General features: G+C 59.2%; 2 protein-coding genes across 3 annotated transcripts in view; one reads left to right on the plus strand and one right to left on the minus strand.

Moving 5' to 3' along the window:
* The first annotated feature begins 34 nt into the window (after nt 1–34).
* The window catches only part of TMEM234 (transmembrane protein 234), a 16,138-nt gene continuing 3,693 nt past the window's right edge, over nt 35–12,479 (plus strand). Inside the window, exons 1-5 of one of the 2 annotated variants that reach the window (XR_335934.3) lie at nt 35–100; nt 263–414; nt 1,046–1,112; nt 5,965–6,057; nt 6,296–6,523. Coding sequence is in view for 1 of the 2 variants with exons in the window: in XM_006158116.3 (XP_006158178.1) it covers nt 85–100; nt 263–414; nt 1,046–1,112; nt 5,965–6,057; nt 6,296–6,390 (423 nt within the window). In the remaining variant the exon portion in view is untranslated. Of the gene's footprint in view, nt 101–262; nt 415–1,045; nt 1,113–5,964; nt 6,058–6,295; nt 6,918–12,479 lie in introns of those variants that run through there. The other variant, XM_006158116.3, reaches the window with a different exon arrangement.
* Nucleotides 7,009–12,459, minus strand: DCDC2B (doublecortin domain containing 2B). Its single transcript, XM_027775565.1, has 7 exons — nt 11,861–12,459; nt 10,101–10,152; nt 9,444–9,520; nt 9,111–9,242; nt 8,639–8,917; nt 7,790–7,854; nt 7,009–7,274 (listed from the first exon to the last, which is right to left on the minus strand). Exons 1-7 carry the CDS (start codon nt 12,148–12,150, stop codon nt 7,027–7,029), a joined length of 1,143 nt encoding a protein of 380 aa, XP_027631366.1. The 5' UTR covers nt 12,151–12,459; the 3' UTR covers nt 7,009–7,026.

Consider the following 12,479-nt stretch of genomic DNA (forward strand, 5'->3'; position numbering starts at 1 on the left):
GCGGGGCCGGAAGAGACTGCGCCAGCGACTTCCGGCCCCAGGTCCCGCCCCTCGTTCCCGGAAGTAGGGGGGAGAGGCGTTGCCATGACGGCGTCCCTCGGTGGGTAGCTGGCCCCGCCCCTCCGCGGACTGGCTGACCCCTGAGCCGGGGTGGCTTTCCTCCCCGCGTCGCTCCCTAGGACCCCGGGCCCGGCCCCGGGACCCTGGGTGGGTAGCGGGGGGCTGTGACGGGCAGTGACGAGGCTCCCCGCGTCCCGCCCAGGGCAGGTGCTGGCGCTGGTGCTGGTGGCGGCCCTGTGGGGGGGCACGCAGCCGCTGCTGAAGCGCGCCTCGGCCGGCCTGCGGCAGGTGCGGGAACAGACCTGGGCCCGGCAGTGGCTGCAGGAGGTGAAGACCCTCGTCCTGAACACGCAGGTGCGTCCGAGAGTGCCCCCTCTCCAGGAAGTAGCCGCTAAACATTGGATCTCTGGGGTCGCAGCAGGTCTGGGTCAGGATCCCGTCTGCTCCTGGCCAGTCGCTGACCTTGAGCCGCAGTGTCCTCACCTGTAAGGAAAGCTGACAGCCTCCTACGGGCGGTTAGAGGCCCGCCTGCTCAGGCGCTCATGGGCCCGGTGTTTGTGGCGTTACTGTTCATGCTTGGCGATCGTCATGGTCCCCTCCCGTGGGGTAGGGTTAGGGCTCACACTGGCCCTGGGCACAGATGGGAGAGTTTGGGAGAACCACCCCCGTGGCAGTGAGGCTGGTGGGAAGAGCCGCAGCCTCTTGGAGGGCGAAGGCCGGGAGAGGACGAGTGCTGTGAGTTCACAGGAGGCGGTGGAGCCCGGGGACTTAGGGGCTTCCTGGAGGGGCGACGTTGGCACCCAGTGCCCTGCAGAGTGGGGAAGCTGGGCACTAGCAGAGCTGGGGGAGAGGGCATTCCGGGCAGGGCATGGGGTGCAGCCTGTTTCTTCTGCCCTGGGTGAGTCCTCAGGACCTTGGCAACCGCCCCCACCCCACCCCAAGGCCTTTGGCCAGGCCCCTGACCAGGCTCCTTTCTGCCTTTCAGTACCTGGTGCCCTTTCTCCTCAACCAGTGCGGCTCCCTCCTCTTCTACCTCACCCTGGCATCCACAGGTGGGTCTCTGGCTTGGAATCGCTCTGCTCAGGGTGGAGCCACCTGGCAGAGTCATCACGGGACGGGTCCTGAAACGCCTGTTCCTGCCAGTGAGGGAGTGCTGTCCCTGATCCCGTCCTGGCACCCTCTTCTTGGGCAGCTTGTGAGTGTTGCAGGCACTAGGGTTACTCTGAAGCCCCTGTATCTCAGGCAGTGACAGCGGAGGGGGCGCCCTCAGCTGCTGGGGTGCTGGCTTGGCATGCTTGTCCTCTGCCCCGCCTGGCCTGGAGAGCGCTTTACTTGTGCTTTGCTGTTACACAGTTTGGAGCAGCAAGGGGGAGATGGAATTCAGTGAGTAAGGAGCCTCTGGCAGGTAGCCTAGCGCACATTAGGAACTCAGTAAGTATCAATTTTTCTTATTTTAGGTTTTGCTATAGGGTATGTGTACTCACCAGAGACAGAGAGAGAGACACAGAGAGAGCTAGAAAGCACCCCCTGGGGGAGTAAGAGGATGGCCACTCTGAAGTCCCTCTTCTTCCAGTCTCCTCTCAGGATTTTGGGCACACACATACATACCCAGAATGATTTTCAAGTCACTGGGTCTGAATCCAGCACCTTAACCTCCATGCCACCTGCTGACCCATTGATAAATACAAATTTTGGGACCAGCAGTTAGCGTAATGTCTTATGTCACTGAACTCCCATGTACTCGACTGTGGTTCAAGTCCTGGACCCGGTGGCTTAAGCTCACGCCAGGTGCATGTGCGTGCGTGCCCAAGATCCCGAGAGGAGAATGGAGGAGAAGGGATTGTGGCGTGGCCATCCCCCCTGGGGGGTGATTTCTCGTTTTCTGTCTCTCTGGTGAGCACACACGTCCTGTAGCAAAAACCTCTCAAAAAAAAAAGATAAATACAAATTTTTCTTCCAATGATTCTCCCAATGATTATCTTTATTTAGGAAACAAAATTAGAAAACTTTGGGCAGAGGGCCAGAAGGTCCGACCACAGTTCAAGTTCCAAACCTGGAAGCTTGAAAATTCTGCCAGGCGCCCGTGTGCGTGCCCAGGATCCTAAGAGGAGAATGGAGGAGAAGGGACTGAGGCATGGCTGTGCCCCCTGGGGGGTGATTTCTCACTTTTCCTTTCTTTCTCTCTCTCTCTGAGTGTATGAGCCATATGGCTGAATGAATGAATGAATGAAACTAGTTCATCAAAAAAACACTTTGGGCAGCCTGTTTCATCCCTCTGATACAGCATGTCCGTGCAAAAGAATCGTAAGGCATATATTAAAGTTTATGCTCTTGAACTTTGCTAGAAGTTCCCCTTCCTGTGGTTTCACCTTCCCTGGAATCTCATCCAGACCCCCAGGGGACTTGAGGGGAGTTCGGTCCCCAAATCTCTCTGGGGAACCTCTCAGAGGCCATGGGAGGGCAAAGGCACAGGCTTCCAGATCTGCCTCCTGAGCGCCAGCTGGCCACTCCGCTTCAGCTGGCTCACACGTTGGTTTCTCAGGGTTTGTGACCTGTGGCCTGGTGCGCGCACTGTTGGGGATGCTGACCTGAGCCAGTGACTGCAGCTGACCTTTTACCAAGTTTGGGCACGTTGCAAATGTAAGATCCTGTTATTTTGTCTCATAATCTGCCTCTGTCCTTCACTGTCCGTCCTTTCCAGTAAGTAGAACAGTGGTCGCTATTTATTAAGCATGAACTCCAGCCAGGGATGGTACACGCTTCGTCACCGCTCACCCACAGCTGCTTGCAGAAGGAGGTGGCATCCTGCTGTCACTGTTTACACAGGGGAAGCAGGCTTGGCACGTTCAAAAGCCTAACCAAGACTGCCAGGGAGGCCTCATTCTTCTCCCCCCATTGCCCGGGCTCTTCATGGCCCCATTCTGCTTCTCCCCACCCACTGCTGTTGCAAGCCTATCTTTCACAGCCGTGACGTCCCATGAAAGCTGTGTGAACTGGACGGAGTGGCCCTGAGTGGGTAGGAGTGCTGAGTAATGCCAGCCATGGGGGCTAAGGACCAAGGACCGGGATGGCTCCCTCCTGCTCTGTCTCACGCAGGCAAAGAAAGCCTGGGCGTGCTGGGAGGCGTGAGCTGAGCAGCCCTGTCTGCCTGGCCGTGAAGTCTTACTGCAGACAGGGAGTTCAGCTTCCACCCTAGCCAGTGTGTGTGTGTGTGTGTGTGTGTGTGTGTGTGTGTGTGTGTGTGTATGTGTTGTTTTTCCTTTTTCTTTTTAGTTTTTGACATAGGAGTAATGAGCTGACTGGAGAGAGAGAAGAGAGAACGAGAGAAAGCGAGACATCACCCCTCGGGGTGGGTGGACATGCCATAATCCCTTCTCCTCTGTTTCCCTCTCGGGATTTTGGGTACACACGCACATGTGCCCAGCATGATTTTCAAGTCACTGGGTCTGGGACTCAAACTGTGGTTGGCCCTGGTGAGAGTCCACCTTACCCACTGTGCCACCTATTGGCTCCTGTTCTTTGTAATGTGATTAAGAACACTTAACATGGGGGTTTGGGTTGCGAGGAAGTGCTAGGTGGGCATTGGAAGAGTGCACTCCCCAGTTTAGCAGATACTAAACAGGCAAAAGTGAAAATAAGATAATAAATAAAAATAACTAAAAAAAAAAAAAACTTAACATGGGCACATCAATGTAATGGCTATGTCACTGGACTCCCATGTAGTCGACCACGGTTCAAGTCCCAGACCTGGTGGCTTAAACTCACGCCGGGCACATGTGAGTGCATGCCCAAGATCCCAAGAGGAGAATGGAGGAGAAGGGATTGCAGTGTGGCCATCCCCCCTGGGGGGTGATTTCTCACTTTCTGTCTCTCTGTCTCTCTCTCTCTTTCTGGCAAGTGCACACGCCCTATAGCTAAAACCAAACAAACAAAAAACCAAAAAAACACAAACTCCTCCAAGAACACTTAACATGGGGCCAGCTGGTGGTACAAGCTTAAGGTGGATAGATCCCACGTGGCCGACAGCATGGTTCGAGTCCTGGACTCTGTGGCTTGAAAAACACGCCAGGCGGGACCATCAGCAGATGGTCTAATGGTTATATCGCTGGACTCCCACATAGCCTGCCATGGTTCGAGTCCCAGACCCAGAGGGTTGAAACTCACACCGGTGCATGTTCATGTGTGCCTAAAATCCCGAGAGGAGAAGAGGAGAAGGGACTGTGCATGGCCATGCCCATGGGGGATGATTTCTTGCTCTGTGACTCTGTGTCTCTCGGGTGAGGGCATGCACCCTCTGGCAAAGACAGAGTGTGTGTACAAACAGGAGAGAGGGAAATGGAGAAGAGCACCCTCCACAGGGCCAGTCCTCCAGCCCGTGGATCCTGGGCACCCGTGTGTAGGCCCATGTATTTCAGGCTTCCCAGGCCAGGGATCCAAACTGCACTCACCATGTAGCATCTAGCTTCTCCACTGTGCCACAGAGCCAGCCTGAGGTATTTGCCAGGGCCTTGCCGTGCTGCGGTCCTCCTGTCCTAGCTTCCCTGTTAGCAAGGCCCGTGGCACCTGCCACCACACCTGGCCTGTTTGGACCGGGCCAGGAGCCAGACCCAGGCCTCCCACGTAGCTGCAGCCACCACGCAGCACACCTGCCAGCTGCACCCCTGCAGCCGGGCCTCTCAGCCGCGCGTAGGCATACTGTGCTCTTGTCGATGCCATTATCCTCTGCCAAGTTTACTTGATGGAAGTGAGCTCCTTAGAGCTGCAAAGCAGGGGACAGGTCCTGAGCTGGTGACCTCTGTCCAAGGCACAGCCGAAGGCCCTGAATAGGTTCCTGGCTTCATACTTGGGTCTTTTTCCTCTTCTAACTCCCAAGGCTTGAGCCCGGCTGAAGCAGAAACGTGTGTCGCCGTAGGTCTTGCTTTGTGCGTGTCCACTTAGTTCAGTCAGGCAGACCTCGGTTTAAGTCCTCTGTTTGCCTCAATTCATATGACCTTATTATTTTTAAGGTTTTTGTCATAGGGCATGTGCTCACAGGAGAGGGCATGAGAAATCACCCCGTGGTGGGCGGCGGGGGGCAGCCACGCCACAACCCCTTCTCCAGTATCCTGAGATTTGGGGCAAGTACGCACAAGTGCCCTGTGTGCCTTCCAAGCTGCTAGCTCCGGGACTGGGACCAGTCAGCCACTTGGGAGTCTAATGCCACCTGCTGGCCTGATTCATGCGACCTCTGAGCTCTCATTTCCTTCTGTGCGACACGAGAGGTGCCCCAAGCGTGGAGCACATGGTGTGCGTAATAAATGGTGGCTGGGTTGGCGTTGCTGCCGTCATCCTGCTGTGTCCTTTAGGCTTTAGGTTGCTGTCTGTCTCTCAATTCCTTCGAGCTCTCAGGTATTCTCTGAGTGTGGAGACCCCATTCTCACTGTCGGACCAGGCCGGTCCAGAGCTCAGAGCTCAGGCCTTATCTTGGAGGCCCAGGGAAGCACTGAACTTGGAGCCGGGGAACCCGGGTTTGAGTCCTGAACTTCGCTGTGACTGTGTCTGGAAGATGGGGCCACGATACCTTTCAGAAAAGTATGAAATGGGGACCAGCAGTTGGCGTAATGGCCATGTCGCTGGACTCCCATGTAGTTGATCACGGTGCAAATCCCAGACCCGGTGGCTTAAGCTCACACCAGGCGCATGTGTTGTGTGCCCAAGATCCCAAGAGGAGAATGGAGAAGGGATTGCAGTGTGGCCATCCCCCCGGGGGGTGATTTCTCGCTTTCTGTCTCTCTGTCTCGCGTACGTGCCCATAGCAAAAACCTCTCCAAAAATTGGTATGAAATTGTGATGACACAACAGCATCTTGCACCCAGGAAGGCATTTCTGTGCATTTCAGGGGTTCTTCTCACTCTGCACCCCCAGATCTGACCCTAGCTGTGCCCATCTGCAACTCCCTGGCCATCGTCTTTACGCTGATTGTCGGGAAGGCCCTAGGAGAAGATGTTGGTGGGAAGCGTAAGTTGGTCTGCTACCAGTGCCTGGGTCTCCACACGCCGGGTAGGTTCTGAGTCCATCCCCAGGGCCCTCCCCATCCCGCCTTCCCTCTGCGGCCGTCAGTGTCCTTCCCCAGGGCAGCCTGGGGACAGAGGCACAGGTTGGGAATCTGGACAGATCCCATCCGAGCCCTTCCCTCTGCCCTGCCAGCTCCCCCGCAGTGGGCTCAGAGCCCCTTGGTGTCTGTCACACACCCCAGGTGCAGTGGCTGGTCTGGCGCTCACAGTGACGGCCATCACCCTCTGCATCACCAGCTCAGTGAGCAAGGCCCAGGAGCAGCCGTCCCCTCTGTGAGTGGGCCGGACCCCAATGGTGCCGCTGTCTCCAGGACGCCCCTAGCCGCAAGGAGTGAGCAGGTTGCCCTGATGCCGCAGCTCTGAGCCCCGGCCTCCTCTGTCATGCGGACAAGCGCTACCTCACAGATCCAGTAAGAAACCGTGTGTGTGGGTCATAACCCAGCGGTGCTCGCTGCTGGGAGGCAGCCCGGGACATCACCTCCCTGCCTTTCCACCCTGGCAGCTCGTCCTGCCGTGGCCCCAGGCTGAGCCCAGCACGATTACTGGGCTGACCTGCGCTGCTGCAGTAGCAGGGCTGGGCTGCAAGCATGTCAGGGGCTGCTGGTCTCTGAGGCTGGAATGCAAAGGGGAGGCCTCAGGCTCGGGGCCTTTGCTGACCTTGTGGTGGTACTGAGGGGAGATGGTGTGTTGGGGCAGAATGGTGAGTGGAGCTGTCTGTCCCGCGCGTGAGCCCCAGCACCCGAGGACACCTGGCCCTCGGAGCCTTCAGTAAATCTGGGTGAACACGCAGGTCACCAGGCGTCCTTTATTGTGACACCCCGTCCCCACGTGTGGCCTCTGGATCAGCCTCCACAGCAGGGCCACTCTGCTCCGAGGAGGCTGTGTGTACCCCGAGTCCAGGGGAGGTGCCAGCTCAGGAACAGGCTGGGAGCCCAGGACAAAAGGTGGCTGCAGAGGGGTGGTCCCCGCTGTCTGTCATTGGCTTCTGCTTCAAGATGGCGGAGCAGGGGCCTGAGGCTGACAGCAGCCCGAGGCCAGGCTGGCTCTGTGGGTGCAGGGCCACCTCCAGCGCCCGCGCTGCCCTTTGCAGGAGGAAGGCAGCACAGGGCGGCCCTGGATATGCCTCGCCTCTGCCTTTGGCTGCCAACTTCCGGTCTCGAGCTCCTTCCACCCGCCATCATCCAGCTCCCTGCCCCCCTGACCCGAGCGCTCACCTGACCCACGGGCACCTCTGTCCAGGTGTGTTCATCCTCTGCTACTTCCCTCCGTAGGCGGGAAGCCCTGGAGACTCCCCTGACTCCTAATGTGGGGGTGAGGGTGCCACGTGGGCTGGAGCCCGGGCTGAGGAGCCCTCTGCGTTCTTGCCCTGACCGCCTTACTGGGCCCCTTCCTCTTCCCAGAGCCTTGTCCCACACTTCCCACTACCCCGGGCGGCAGTGAGGTGAGAGGCAGGCCTTGGACCCCAGCCCCAGCCCCTCTGCCACCCCGAGTTAAGCAGCCCGTTCCATCGCTGCCTTTCTAAACGGCGGGGGGTGGGGGGGCGTGGGCGCACGTGCGTGCTGGACAGGGAGGCGCGCTCGGTCTGGGCACAGTGCACCGCTGCCCCCACCCTGCAGCTCAGGGTCCTGGGTGCCTGGGCAAGCTTTTAGGCCCACCCATGTGGCTTCCAGCCTCACAGGCCACTTGCATGACCACTGTGCCACGACAGCGGCCCACTGGCTGCTGTTCACACCACGAGTCCCTGTGAGGAAGCCGGAGACTGGCTGTGCTGAGGTCAGACTGCCCTGTGCCGGCCTGTCCCCCTGGACATCCGTGACACCATGCACCGTTCCTAGTCCCTGCCAAAGGGTGGCTGGGAAGGGCTTGGGCCCAGGGGCCGCCTCCTGATGGAAGCGCACGAGCGGGACGCTTGCTCCCTGGCTGAGCCTGCTGGGCTCTGGCACTGGAAGCAGAGGGCTCAGCCGGGCTCGTTCCCATGGAAGGGACGCTGGGCCAGGCTGGGCGGGGTTGCTGGCTGTTCTTGCCTCCCCTACTCCTGACCAGGCTTCAGAGTGCTCAGGGCATGGGGGAGGAGAGGCCATCGTGTGCCAGCTCTCCCGCCCGGCTGCCCTGTCTGGCGACAGCAGTTGGTACCTGAAGGTGCTCAGTGGAACCAGACCGTCCCCCTCCCCCATGCCCAGGCCCCGTGCTCACTGGCTCATCCCATGGGAGGGCTCAGGCCTGGACCAGGGCGGGAGCAGGAAGTTCCCAGCCCTCTCCCAGCACCCAGCCGGGCCAGAGGGTCAGTCCCGTGACGTGGAGCCCGAGGTCAGAGCGGGCTTGCCCTGCACTCTAACAGCCACCCCAGCAGGTCACCCTTCTGAGCTTCAGTTCCCACCTCTGGAAAATGGGGGCGACTTCTGTTTCGCAAGACTGCGGCAAGGACACAGTGGGTAGGCCAGAGCCTGAGCCCGTGGGGCATCAGCCGGCTCCCTCCTCTACCCCTACCCCACCCCACCCCACCTCACCGCCCCTCCCTCACCTACCCCCTGCCTGCGGGGCCTGGTCCTCGGGCCTGGGCGATGCCTGCAACCAAGAGGGGAAGGCTGCAGTGGGCAGAGGACACAGTGTCAAATGTGGCACCCAGAGGTGGCATCCTCTGCTGCTCCCACACATACCAGCAGCCCCCAGGCATGGCGGGGCTGGGCACCAGCAGCTCCAGATAGGGGAGAGCCTTGAACTGCTCCTCCCCAACAGCCACGTAGTAATGGCCGCTCACCAGGGCCTCTCCTCTGGACAGTGGCAGCCCCTCCAGGGTGCAGAGCCTGGGGGAGAGGGCAGGATGAGGGCAGGCCACCGTGAGGGGGCGGGCATGGTTCTTCCCAGGTGCCCTGACCTCATCTAGGCTCTGCCCCGTGGTGACACTGGGGACTTGCGTTCCCTTTACACTTCGCACTGTGAGCAGGGGAAACCAGAGGGCAGGCTCCGCACGGACTCGGAGGGGGCTCCCGCACTCACTTGCGTACAGCCCCGCTCTGCAGCAGGGCCTTCTCAGTCAGGAGCTTCAGCATGGCTTCCCAGTCCTGCTGGGTGGCCCGGGACAGCTTCAGACTAAACGGGGGGCTTCGCAGGTCCCCATTCCTGAACACGCTGAGACAGAGCAGCCTGGTCACGGAGGGTCCCGACTCCCTGTGTGAGGGAGAGGCAGCGGGGACGGGGGACCAGACCATTTCCACCCATCAGAGGGGCAGCACTTATTCCCATCAGTATCCGGGGCTGACAAGCCCGCCCCATCTTCTTGGTCCCACTGAAACTGAAGTGGACACCCTCGCCCCCAACACGGGCACTCACTGAATACGGCAGGGCACGCCTGCAGGCAGCCACTGTCCAGGGGCCCCATCACATGGGCGGCCAGTCACAGGAGGACCCTGAAACCCAAGCCAGCCCCAGATCAAGACAGAGTCCAGGCTTTTGGGGAAGAGTGGGACATTCCAAGGTGTGGGGCGGGGTGGGGTGGGGCAGGAGCCAGGTGGGCAGGAGGGGCAAGGGGGAGGAGTCACGGCTTTCTCCAAAGGGTGCTACTTTTTTAAATGCAGAGGTCATGGGTGCTTGCTGGAGAGGGAGAAGGGTCTGAGGAGGGCCCTGCAGAGGGCTGCCATACCGCATTCTGCTCCCTCCCTTTTCAGGACTTGGGGCACACGTGCCCAGCATGTTTCTCAAGCTGCCGGGTGTGGGACTTGAACCATGTGGCATCCTTGGGGATCCAGCTGCCTTAACTACCATGCCACTGGCTGGGCCCCCAGGTTACACTCTAGCCCTCCTGCCCCCATTTGTGTTGGTGGCATCCCTTTTTCTTCGGGGACCACTGCCTGGAAATAAAGCAAAAGGCTGGGACAGGGCCAGGAACAGGGTGGGGTCCTGCTCCCCAGGAGTGGCGGTTGGTATGGGAGGTGTGAGGGGCAGATCTGGCTGTTCCAGAGCCCAGACATGCCCTCCCCCAGGACTCACTTGTCCTCTGCTGCTCTTCCCTCCGGGGTCCTTCCCTCCAAGGGGTAAGGAGCTGAAAGGACAGACAGGTCACAGGTCATCTGGGGGGCCTACGGCCTCCATAGCCCGGCGGCTGCAGGAGTGTGGAGACGGCCCAGCTCACCAGGTACCCCCCATTGGAAGCTCAACTATCTTGGTCCATAATAGATGGACTGGCACTCAGACCCGTCTTAGCAGGATTCATGCACCGACTCAGGCTGGAATCTAGACAGGTCTCGGGTAGAGGCGTAAGCACTCTACCACCTCCCAGGAATTTTCTCATGCAGGAGGCAGGAGGTGTTTTGTTTTTTTTTTGAGAGGTTTTTGCTATAGGGCGTGTGCGCTCGCCAGACAGAGACAGTCAGAAAGTGAGAAATCACCCACCAGGGGGGATGGCCACGCTGCGATCCCTTCTCCTCCATTCTCCTCGGGATCTTGGGCACGCACACATATGCACCCGGCATGAGTTTAAGCCATTGGATCCAGGACTTGAACCGCGGTCGACTACATGGGAGTCCAGCGACATAGCCATTATGCCAACTGCTGGTCCCGAGGCAGGAGGTTTTATCTCCAATTTATATGAAACTCAGAGAAGTTAAGTGACTTCCCCAAGGTCACACAGGAAGTGATGTAACCAAGCCCAGGTTGAAATCAACCCCTGCGCCCCTGTAGTTAGCATAGCAGTCTCAGCCCAGCTTGGGGTAGACGACATGCAAACCAGATGGGAGCCGGAAATTCCTCCCAGTCTGGAGGACAGCCCTGTCCTAGCCTGGCGGAGTTTGGGCAGGTGGAGTGGCTGTAAGGATGGGAGGGGATCCAAGTCAGAAGAGCTTCTGGGGACCAGCAGATGGTGTAATGCTTACATTGCCGAACTCCTATGTAGTCCACTGCAGTTCGAGTCCAGGAACCGGCAGCGTAAAACTCATGCTAGTGGGCCAGCAGGTGGCATGGTGGTTAAAGGTGCTAGACTCCCATTTGGCCAACCATGGTTCAAGTCCTGGGCCTGGTGGCATCCTTTCACACCCGCACCCCCCCACCCCCGTCAAGTTGGGGAAAAAATAATAAGGATATAATTCTTTAAAAAAAAAAAAACTCATACCAGGCATACACGCATGTGTGCATGCACACAAGTACCCAAAATCCGAAGAGGATTATGGAAAAGGGATTGCAGCATGGTCAGACCCCCAGGGTGATTTCTGTCTCTCTGTGTCTCCGCCGAGTGCACACACCCCATAACAAAAACCTCCCTCAAAAAATAAGAGCTTCTGGGAAAGGGGGCTCAGCTCGCAGATGGCCCCCTTCGCAGGGCTGTCCTGGCCACGGCGGATGCCAGCCCTGGATAGAGTGCCATCTGAGATGCGGCTCCAGGGATTGCTGCCTGTGTACAGATTCCCCTCCTGAGTTAGGGAAGTGAGAAAACATCTGCGGGCAGGAACCAGCAGTTGGCGTAATGGCTATGTCGCTGGACTCCCACGTAGTCGACCACGGTTCACGTCCCGGACCCGGTGGCTTAGAACTCACGCCGGGCACGTGTGCATGCGTGCCCAAGATCCCAAGAGGAGAATGGAGGAGAAGGGATTGCGGTGTGACCATCCCCCCTGGGGGGTGATTTCTCGCTTTCTCTCTCTGTCTCTCTGTGTCTGGCAAGCGCACGCGCCCTATAGCAAAAACCTCTCCAAAAAAACAAAACAAAACAAAACAAAACAAAACCATCCACGTGTCTGGGTAGACGTCTGACCGACTGCACTGCTGCTATTGCGGCCCCCCACTCACCGGGGCTGGTGGAAAACCCCCCAGCCACATACTGCCCTCCATCCCGCAGGTCTGCCAGGGTGGTGACAGGGTGGCCGTGGCAAGGAGTGTAGAGGGCGCGTACAGCCAGCGGGGCCTGCAGCACCGACGTCACCTCACAGAGGAAGGCCTCCATGGTGGCGAAGCAGCGCTGATTCACCACTAGCCGGCGGCCTGGAGAGAAGGGGTCCCTGTTCCGATACACCATTACCCTCTTGGTGGCAGGGCTGCCACCCGCCATAGTGTCCTTGGCCCGAGTCGCTGAGCTGTTGCCAGGCAGCTAAGGCGGAGCTGGGAGTCCTGCCCTCTCACGGAAGGAGGCAGGAGCTGCTGGGCAGGAGCCTTCAGCGCATCCAGGGCCTCAGCCAGTCTGCCCCAGGGCCAGGGACGGGTGCGATCGCTGCACGAATGAAACTGGGTGTCCGTGGGGGAGAGGCGGCCATCCGCTCCATTGCCCGCCCCTCAAGGCCAGGGCCTGAGCTGGGAGGGGACTGGCTCAGACTGCTCCAGGGTGGGCTGCGGCTCTGCTGGCCTTGGTGGGCGTGGTCCTGTGGCGGCCGGGGGAGGGGG

The sequence above is a fragment of the Tupaia chinensis genome, unplaced genomic scaffold (assembly GCF_000334495.1).
Source record: "Tupaia chinensis unplaced genomic scaffold, TupChi_1.0 Scaffold000573_1, whole genome shotgun sequence".
Taxonomy (NCBI): Eukaryota; Metazoa; Chordata; class Mammalia; order Scandentia; family Tupaiidae; genus Tupaia; species Tupaia belangeri.

Bases quoted from the DNA above. Each gene is read 5' to 3' on its own strand.
- DCDC2B (XM_027775565.1), bottom strand. From the start codon at position 12,150: ATGGCGGGTGGCAGCCCTGCCACCAAGAGGGTAATGGTGTATCGGAAC. The intron at 10,153-11,860 runs GTCGGTCAGACG...CTGTCCTTTCAG, and splicing joins GCCGCAATAGCAGCAGTGCA to CTCCTTACCCCTTGGAGGGA. The intron at 8,918-9,110 runs GTGAGTGCGGGA...CCTCTCCCCCAG, and splicing joins CAGAGCGGGGCTGTACGCAA to GCTCTGCACCCTGGAGGGGC.